This window comes from Callospermophilus lateralis, unplaced genomic scaffold (genome assembly GCF_048772815.1).
Source record: "Callospermophilus lateralis isolate mCalLat2 unplaced genomic scaffold, mCalLat2.hap1 Scaffold_161, whole genome shotgun sequence".
In the NCBI taxonomy this organism is placed as follows: domain Eukaryota; kingdom Metazoa; phylum Chordata; class Mammalia; order Rodentia; family Sciuridae; genus Callospermophilus; species Callospermophilus lateralis.
The window spans coordinates 270,397-281,024 of NW_027512709.1; the positions used below are offsets into that span (position 1 = coordinate 270,397).

The 10,628-nt window shown below is 38.4% G+C and overlaps 1 protein-coding gene across 1 annotated transcript; it reads right to left on the minus strand.

The window, feature by feature from the left end:
• Window positions 1-1,276: 1,276 nt before the first annotated feature.
• Window positions 1,277-7,143, minus strand: LOC143387966 (A disintegrin and metalloproteinase with thrombospondin motifs 1-like). Its single transcript, XM_076842032.2, is given in 9 exon segments — window positions 1,277-2,098; window positions 2,494-2,669; window positions 3,792-3,964; window positions 4,066-4,252; window positions 4,489-4,778; window positions 5,226-5,393; window positions 5,775-5,907; window positions 6,231-6,577; window positions 7,113-7,143. Coding segments are annotated over 9 exon segments (2,205 nt in total). The 3' UTR covers window positions 1,277-1,398.
• Window positions 7,144-10,628: the final 3,485 nt, after the last annotated feature.

A 10,628-nucleotide genomic window follows, 5' to 3' on the forward strand; every position in this document is an offset into this window, starting at 1 on the left:
CACTATCATAAACCAAAGATACATAAAATATGTCATTAGAACCCAATCTTATTTTCAAAGAATTTAAGAAAAAAATTGTCTTCAGAGTCAATGTTTGTCTCAGATCTCCTGCCATGTCAGAAAACAGTCATTTTCCACTTCAGAAAATAAACACACATATCCAAAAGTGTTCTTTTATTATTTCTAGTAGCATATATTGCATAAATACTCTATTTTTATATGCACTTTTACAAAAGCGATATAACTTAAAAGTTTTATCATTAGAAATAAATGTATAAAAATAAATATGTTATTATAGGCATTTATTACAAACTGTAGCCCTTCTTAGAAGAAACACACAAACCAATACTTATAAAGTACATATATAATTTATAGTAACACACTTTACTATATACATATGGAAAAAGTCATATTATCTCTCTGTAGAAGAGCTGAACAGACATTCACCAGGATACGACTGTTGGACCAGCTGCTGGGATGGACCTGCTACCCCTCAGCAGCCTCCTCACCATGAGACAAGTAATCTCAATGTCCCTAAGCCCAGGGTACACTGTTCTATGTGCTCCATTCTTGCTCTGGCATTACATCCTTTTGTGTGGTCTCACTGACTTTCTTAAGACACAATTCACTTTTCCACATCCACATTCCCACAGTCGGCTTACATAAGGAGGAAGGTAGACCAGAAGTACCAAACTCATGTCACCTTGAGTTTTTATCAGCACCTCATACTCTGCTGCTTTTCTTGGCCTTGTAGACTTGATGCACTCTTAGAAATACATGCATTTAAGTGAACGACACAGATAAAGACTGAGATGGTACAAGGCGTTAGAGAAGGAGCTATGAGCCTTTCTCTCATGTTGGACAATCTGAACTCTTCACTCTTGATGGAAAAGATGCATAAACATTCGCTGATACCATAGCGGCCATAAGGAGTGCTGATCAAATACTCTCTTTGTACTCCTTTCTTCCCCTTTTGTTAGTGAGGTAAAGTAAGCCATGTCTTAAACAAAATTTCATCTTTCTTCTGCTTTTCATTCCCAACTTGCATGGTACAAAGCATTTAATCAGTACCAGGAAGCAGGGCTTGCAATATAAAAATATTGGCTTATTTTGACAATTGTTTTTGTGATAGATGTAACAAAAGATATAATAATAATAATGCCCTGGGTCTTTTCATGCTATATCATTGCTCACAGGTTAATAATCCTCATTAACTAGCCGATCAGATTTGTAACTGGCAGGATATTCTCATGATCTAACTCATATTTACCTCCACACTCCCATGATCGACACACCTCACTGGCTACTGGCAAGATACACTGAATCCCTCCAGCATTCTTATTCAGTGCGTCAGTCGTCAGTCCTTCCACACTGCCTTTTCCTCAAAACTGACCCTGCTTAACTGCATTCTGCTATCGTGCAAAAGTCTATGTAATGCTTAGGTTTCTTTGAAGGATAGCAATTCTCATGAGACAACACTCCCCCATCATGGGACAGGCACTTCAAGGTTCTCTTTTTGTAACCCTTCCCACAAGTCTTGGAACATGGTGACCATTCTCCCAGCTGCCAGTGTGGGCAAGGTAGCTCTGCACAAGGTCGAGTGCTTTCTGGTTTCACCTCCTTTGCACACTCAGATGCAGGCTGCCCGTTAATGTCCCGACACTCCACCAATCTTCTCTGCAAACCCAATCCACATGACTTAGAGCATTCACCCCACTCTCCAATGATCCATTCTGAAAAAGTAGGGATAGCATTGAAAGATTCCTTCTTCTTCTTCACGAAGTAGGTGTATTTAATTTTGGGTCGGAGAGCATTGCCCACAGTAAGAACCTGGATGGTTAAGGGCTCTTTGAGTGGGCTAAAGCTGCAGATTCTTTCCAGTGCTGCGGAGGAGCCACTATACCATAAGACCATACCTTTGTATGTAATATCTTGCTCTAAAGTGGACAAAGTGAAGTCACTATTCAGGATATACGTGCCATCAGCAACTTTGATAGCAAGAAAACTGCCATTGTTTCTGGATCCCCTCTGATTCCGGTGTTTCACATCAATGTTTGTGGCTCCACTTGGAATTGTGACAATATCATGATACCCAGGTCTGAAGGCAAGAAAAATAGAGGTGAGTCTCTCATTCATCGGACTAATTGATTGGAATAATTTTTACTGAGGATTGAACTCAGGTGCACTTGGCTGCTGAGCCACATTCCCAACCCTATTTTGTATTTTATTTAGAGACAAGTTTCACTGAGTTGCTTAGCCCCTAGCCATTGTTGAAGCTGGCTTTGAACTTGAAATCCTCCTGCCTCAGCCTCCCAAGCTGCTGGGATTACACACACGCACTACTGTGCCCGGCCCTGATTGGAATAATTTCCAATCCAATTGGAATCTAATCTAATCTAATCTAATCTAATAATTTCTAATCCAATTTCCCCACTGCCATGAAACAGTACATTTAAATTATGAGGTATCTGAGAGATGTATTTTAAAACTTACTTTGCACTAGCAATGGATCCTGATATTTTCTTGCATGTAGATCCATTTCCTCCACAAATACCACATTTGTCGAACTTCTTTTTGGAGTCTATGATGTGATCACAACCAGCTTTTACACACTGTCCTTGCACACAGACAGAAGTGGAGTCTGGACTACATGGAGTACCATCTACAATCTGAAACAAGAAGGTCATATGTCCAGTGTTACTCATCAGAAGAGAAGGAACCTGTGCTATGGTAACTATGAACACTTTTCTTGACTACACTTATTAAAGTAATATTTTTCATATTATGCCATGCACTTTCCTTTTCTTTGACTTTCTTTCAGTGGGTTGTATAAACATCTGAGGAAATTATAGATTTTCTGATTATCTGTTTATTGGCCTATCTTTCCTACAGCTAAGATCAATGAAGCTCTGTGCAGGTCAATTTCTTTTTTTTTAGAGAGAGAGAGAGAGAGAGAGAGAGAGAGAGAGAGAGAGAATTTTTTAATATTTATTTTTTAGTTTTTTGGCAGACACAACATCTTTGTTTGTATGTGGTGCTGAGGATCGAACCCGGGCTGCATGCATGCCAGGCTAGTGCACTACCACTTGAGCCACATCCCCAGCCCCTGTGCAGGTCAATTTTTTTACTCCTGTATCCTTAGTGCCTAAAGTAATATCTGACAATAGATGGTGCTTCATAAGTGGTTCATTGAATGCTAAATCTGCTACTTGGGAATATTTTCATAGACTACAATACTAATGACAATCTCAACCAAATTAAATTATATTTTTTATTTCTGAACCAGATTTAACCCCGTGGCCAAACCACAAGAGAAGGATGCTTCTTGTTCAATATACGTGCTCAAACATACAAATTATCAATGCTCAGACTTCCATTTTAATGTTTCCATATGTTACTGCTAGTTACCCAGTAACGAGTTCTTTGGACCATGCCTAAACTATTGTCCAAAACTACTAGTTGTTGTGTTAATATATAATATATTTAACCACAGTTACAGGTGAAACCTAGTTATACAAAAAAGCTCTTGATTTTCAAAGGGTTTTTCTGGTACAAAAAAAGGACTAATGCTAAGCAATTGCAAGAATCTCAAGTGCAGAATTTAAGTTTCATTCATAACTGGAAGCAATAATAAACTCAAAGCAGGCAGTTGCTAAGGCATTTGAAAGAAAAGAAGTCTGAATTTAGACTTCTTTTAAAGAAAGCAAGTCAAGGATGCATAAAAAAAAAAAAAGTATCAAGCCAAGACCTTGGCTCCTAGATGGGGGAAAAAATAATGTAAAAATGTCTACCTTGGGCTGCAAAACAAAGAAGTAGCTGATTCCTTTGGCTTGACAAATGAGCTTGCACCTGTCCTTTGGTGAGACATCAGCATACTTGGGGGTCCACTCCACCACAGGCCCGCTTCCAAAGGCTTTTGAAAACTCATTGTGTGCCTCACACTGTTCCTCCCTAAAGGTTTTTCCTGGAAAAAAGAATGACATGATGACATTATCAATTTCTGGCCTTGAACTGCCTTTTGTGTACTCATCTTATTTCTGAAAGCACAAGCTCACTGCTGCTCACCATTGTTGTCTGGACAGTCCTCCACGTTACAGGACCTGTAGCGCACTCATTTGCCTTCACAGTACTTTCCTCCATTCTTTGGGACTGGGTTGTCACATTCCCTTATTGTATACTGAACTCCTCCACCGCAGGTTCTCAAACAATCTCCCCAGGATCCCCATGATCCCCAGTTTCCATGAACAGGGGCCTAAAGTGCAACACAAATCATTAGTGTCAGAATTCTCCAAAGAGGCCATTTTAGGGAATAAAAGAAACAATATGAGAAAAAGACTGAATTCCAAAAAATAAGCTATCTTGCATTCCCACTGGAGGAATTCCCACAGATTAGGGTATTTATCTTGGCAAGAAATCTTTTAACATCACTTTGCTTTTTCACTTCTGAATTTTAAAGGGGTGTAAATATGTTCTGGGGGAAAAACTCACATCAAAATGCTTCTTGTCTGTCTTGTTCACACACTTGCTGTTGATACACCATTTCTCTTCCCCACAGCTGGTGCCATCCGCCCAGGGGAAGTGCTTGGTTTGGCACATCAGCACACCAGAGGGCGAGTTGACATTGCACCACAAGGTGGCACATGTGCTGGCTGGGTCTGGGCAGTGTTTGGACTCTTCCCCGAACATAAACTGGCACTGCCAGTTAACGTCATACAAGGTGCCAGGGAGATCAGATGGTAGCCTTATGGGATTCTGGGGCTTGTCCATCAAACATTCCCCTACAAAAAAAACAAAACAAAAAACAAAAAACAAAAACACATTATTAATGAGTAGTTAAAGAAATAATGCAAAGTGTAGATCATGGTTTCTCAAAATATTCATCATATGAATTAATACATAGCAAAGTAATCTAATATGCAGAGCTCTGGGAGAAAATGCCAGAGAGATTTATATTATCACTAAGATATTATGCTTAATAGAGGATTTCTGGATTATCAATGACAGGAAGCTATTATTCTGCTAAAATATGAATGAATGGACTCTGGGAGCTACTCAGCCAGAAACATCTTTTATCAGGAATTAAGATCTGAATATCTATGAGCTTGACAGTAAAATGTAATTTTGAAAATACAAAAAAATAAATAAAATAAAAAGAGCTTGGTTAATTAGAACTCTATACATGAAAGTTGGGATGTTTTCTAAAGAGAGCAGCTAAAGTATCTTACCATGACCATTATCCAGAAATGATGTGATCATGTAGGCACTGCAGGGAGACCAAGGATGGCTGTGATCCAAATTGGAGAGCATTGAGGCCATCATGTGGGAACCCTGGTTCCCAGCGTTAAGGCTGGCACACTGCTTCAAATCATCATGAAGCATGTTCAACACGTGGCCTAGGAAGCAATTGAAAACAGAAACTGAAATACGGATCACTTGAAACAATACTTTTTTCTCCCTACAGGGATTCATCTGTCTCCAAGTCATATTTCTACAGGAAGAAGTCTATTTAGGAGACAATCTATTTTGGAGACAATTTTTATTTTTTTACCTGGTGTACAGAAATTTCAAGTTCCATATATCCATAGTTCATACTATTTTAGGTTTTATTCTAATAAACATGGTCATATTTCAAAGAGCAGAAACTATAATTTCTAAGACACACTGGTATGTAAAATAGCAATATAATCTGCAGACTCTCCTCTCAAATCAATATATTGTTTCATCAGTTTGAATTCATTAATTGGGCTTTAATTTATACTCTGAAACAGACTTACCTAATTCATGGGCTGTGGTGAAAGCAGCTTGTAAACCATCATCTTCTATGACTGAGCAGCTTCTGCTGGGATCACACACAGTTCCAACATCAGCTATTCCAAGAATATCAAATGTCTGAGTCCCACATAAGTCCTATAAGGAGTAAAGATCAGTCTTTATTAATATGAACAATAGGAACCTTTGAATTTTAGTTTCTAGCAAGGTGTGTCTTTATCTACATTTGGGAGCATTTACATTCATTATTGTTTAGCTAAAGACTTTATGTGACTCTAATCAAAACCTGTCCTAATGTTTTTAAAAACTAAATAATGTAAAACTTGAGACATTAAGATTACAGCTCAAACTAAGCAATATGGACCATGCTAACCAATTTAAAAAATTAAGTGAAAAAATATTATAGAAATCTTTTTATTCAGTTGGTATTATGCTGATTCTTAAGTGGACAATATGATCACCTCTCTGGTAAAAAGAATCGCTGTGTCATAGTGTTCTGCATCCCGGTCACTGGGAGGATTGTGCTGTTTTTGCCAGTTGCAGAAGTTCCGCAAAGTGAGTGCAGCATTGGAGGTCACTTCTGGCCCCTTCTGCTCCTCATAGATAACTAAAATCTTCACCACCACGAGGCTGATGGAATTTCGAATGCTAGGGTATTTGTACAACCTGGCTGCCACCGAGAACAAGGTGAGAAGGTAATGCTTTAGGTCACTGCCATGGAACTCTGCCATTGACTGGTAGGCCACAAGCATGGTTTCCACATAGCGGGGGCTGGACACAAATCGCTTCTTTCTTATGCTTCCAGTTCCTGTAAAGAAACAAGGACAGTTTGCTTGTGGGTAGTCTCTCCAAGAATAGTTACCTTCCTTGAGTATATAAGGAAAGCCTAACTAGTCAAAGCAAATAAAACCTAAATATACTTAGAAAACAATAACAAAAATATTTGCACGTTTTTATTGAAAATATTATTTTTAAAGTTTTTTTTTTCTCCTTTGCTTTAAATAAAAAGACCGAGTACTGCTTGGAGAGATCTGGCTGTTTTCATGTGTAAGAGAGCAGGGTTTCTTTTGTTCCTTTGAAGTCACATCACCCTACTCAGCTGTAGTAAAAACTTGGAGCAAGGGCAGCAGGCAGAGCGCCCTGAGTCACTCTTTCACTCTTGAGGCCAGGACTCAAATCCTGAATGAGATCATCGGGCTCCACGTGGAAAGCATAGGGCAGGGCTGGGGCTGCTGCCAAGGGGCTGGGCCTGAGGAATCTCAGCCTGCATTGCTCAGCTTTCTCATTCCAGGGGTCCCTTGGGTGTTATGCGTTTGCCAATTCCGGGCACAAGGACCACCCACTCTGCCCAGCAGCCTGTTGCCCCAATCTCATTGCCCCAGAGAAATAAGTTTCTGCCTCAAATCACCGTTCATAATTTGGTAAAGAGCCCTCGGACTACGGACTGAGAGCCTTCTCGCCTGCAGGTCCTATACTGGGCTATGACCGTGTAATTCCTCCCAGGAACATAAGAGCAAACGCAAAAGGGAAATTCAAAATCAAGACACGTGGAAAAACTCAAGGAATAAAGACATCGGAGTGATAAAGTGGAAAAAATGGATAATAAGCACTGCACACAGAGACTCAGGAGAAGACTGGAGGCGTAGCAGGAAAGCTCGGCGGCCCTTAACACTCAACAGTGCTAGAGTGTAGGATTATGGCCGCGAGAGGGAGCGCAAATCCAGAGGCGAATAGGAGGCGCTGGGAGGCGGGGCAAACTGCGCAAAGACCTCCCAAGCAGGTTCTGCAGAGCGGCCCCGCAGCCGCCAGCCGTCCAGGGTCAGACTTTAAAGAGGGGGAAGGGAACAGAAGCCCACAGAATAGATAACGCAGTAGCGCAGTCGCCTAGGCTCATAAGCACTGTCTGAGTTCACCATCGCTCTTCTGCCTTCTTGGTCTCCGCCCTCTTCTGAGCGCCGACCAAGAGCATGCAAAAACAGTAGTTACAAAACAGCGCGAAGCTGCAACCCAGTCAAAGCGCACACAGAGAATTGTTAAAAAGAAAATCTGGTAATGTATGTGAGCTACTAGAATTGTTTTAGTGTGGACATGTGTATAGAAACTACTAATATGCATATTTTATAACCATGGAAGATTTTTTATTCACATTTTCATACCATAGGATTTACCAGTTAGAAGTAGGAAAGCTATTTGACATTAAGACTGCTTTAGGGAACATATGTTCATGAAGCATTAGTGGACAAATGGTTATTTGTTGAAAATTATTTGATTGCAATTGAGAAAGTAGACACAAAACATCTATTTTTAGCAAGTTACATTTTCAGAACTATGACAAATATTGAAGACAGAAAATTTGTTGTAAATTGCATTAGAACTAAAATATTTATATAAACCCCAAATCATGCATTTGTAGAACTAAGAACAGCATGATCCGAATAAGCCATTCTCTTTGTTTAAAAGATGTGAAGTTGAGCCTCAAAAGGGTTAAGCAACTTGCCTAACATGATAAGAGGCAGAGTAAAATTGGGAGCTTAGAAATGAATGGCTCTGATCCAAAATTTTAATGAAATACTCCTTGGCATTTTAATCTACATAATTGTTTGTAAGCGAGTTTTTTCACACTTATGACTGATTTGTTTCCAATTATTAAATTTCACTTTAATTATTAATATGAATTTTCTAGCAATAAAAAAATTACACCTTAAGACTCACAGCCTTTAGTACCTCTTTCTCAGCCAACAAGGTGGTGATGATCTACAACAAATGATGTGCAACTTGGTTTCTTAATAGTTCAAGTCAGGAATTTCCAAAGGTTTTACACATCTTCAGTCATATGTAAAAAACTTCTATGAAATTTTCTCTTACCTTCTTGGGATTACATAAAATATTTTTAGAATAGTACAAGATAAAATGTATGTGTGTGTGTATGTATATATAATTTTTAAAAAAATAATAAAAACACTTTAGTTAACTATGGAAGTAACCAACTACTTTTTAATTATGTGGCTCTATGAGTTTAAACCAAAAATCAACTATACATTAAAAAGAAAAATACCTCTGACAAAAGTACACACAACTATTTTATCACATTTGAGAGCTCCATTCAGTTGAAATGAAAAAAAAAATCATACATTGCAATCCACTAAAACTGAGATTAAACTCATTCACTTATTCATTCAGAAGATATTAATTTTGTGCACTGTTTAGTATGTATCAATTCTTGACTATCAAGTCTGAAGTTATCTGGTATTCCTGGTTTAATGATTTTCCTTAGCAACAACAAAAACAAAGTGAAAATAAGGAAAGTGAGAAAATATTCTACCACCAGGTGGTGACAAAGATAAAATTTAAAATAGTACTTGAAAAGTGTGGACTTCATGCAACATTTGAAGATCCCAAATACACATGACTTCCAGATGTCGTGTGAATTGAAAATCATATTGTCAAGATGTTTTAACACTTAGAGTGAATTAATATTAGCATAGTACATAGTACTGTGTTTAATACACAGTCATTAGAAGCAGACAATTTCAACTAGCAGGAGGCATACAAGACCACAGAATAAGAAATTTCAAAATTTTCTACTGTTTTTTTCTCCACCCAGCTTATAATTTATTGATTAGTTGATGCAGGTTGGAGATGTTCTATTTTGAAATTTCAGAGCAACCCCCTTTCTCCCGCCTGCCCTTAACACTATGTAGCTATTTAAGCAGAATCTGGAAATCCATTGTCAAGATATTTGGGTAGGGTTTGCCAAAGATAAAAAGCAGTATTGGATTCTTTCTAAGCCTCTTCCCTACAAGAAGTATCTATAATTCTACAATGTTTCTTCTATCTTATGGATAATAGGTAGCTGAGTTAAGGATTACTGCAGTTCATTGGCAATCCTCTAGGACATATAGAACTGGGAGTATATCAGAATCACTGATAGTTGAGTACCCTTGAATTTTTATGCTATGCTTCTCAGTCTTTGTCATCCATAGAAAATTATGTTTGCCAACCTGGTGTCAATGAATTAAGATGGTTGCAGCTGGAAACACTGTCCCAGAAAATTCTCTTGCTTTAAAGCTCTCAGGCTACCCTTGAAGATAAGGACCCCAACAATGATTGCAATATCTGTCTGAGCTAGTATATTTATGTGAAATTGATTCAGAAGGTGGGCTATCTCTCTTGCTGATTGGTTGTTGAGATCATCAGACTTGGAATCCATCTTTGAGCAGGACCATGTCTAAGTGTGGGAGGAATTCCTATCCCATGCACAAACACAGAGAGCTGGGGGTAGAGATTTAGGTAAATTCCCAGTTAAATTCTCACTTTTTGATTCTGTCAAGTCCTTGCTTTGTGGCTTCTGTGCGCAGCCTTGGGCCTCAGACTCCTCATTTATGAAGTGGAGATACAATAATCTCTGGCCTGAAATGTTGTTGAAAGGATTAAAGATAACACTGGCATATAACAATGATCCATGGATGAATGGGGTTGATTAATATGATGGACTTTGAAATTAGGAAGAGATCTCAAGGGGATCATTGACAATATAGTGAATGAATTCTGACTAAGCATATAAAAATATACTTAGGAAAAAACCTTCAGTGCTATGGAACAGTTAAATCAGAGACTGGCATGTAGTGGTTACTTTGCTTTTGTTTTTAATTGACCCAAATAGTAGTATAAATTTAAGAAATATAGCATAATATTAAGATTCATGTATACATTGTATACTAAATGATTGAGAATTTAACATGTTCTTCCCCTTAAACATTTAGGATGAGGAGAATGAAAATGGAAGCTCTGTGAAAAGGTGCAAAATTACAGTTAGATCAGAGGAATAAATTCTGTTGTTCTGTTTGCATAGTGGGGTG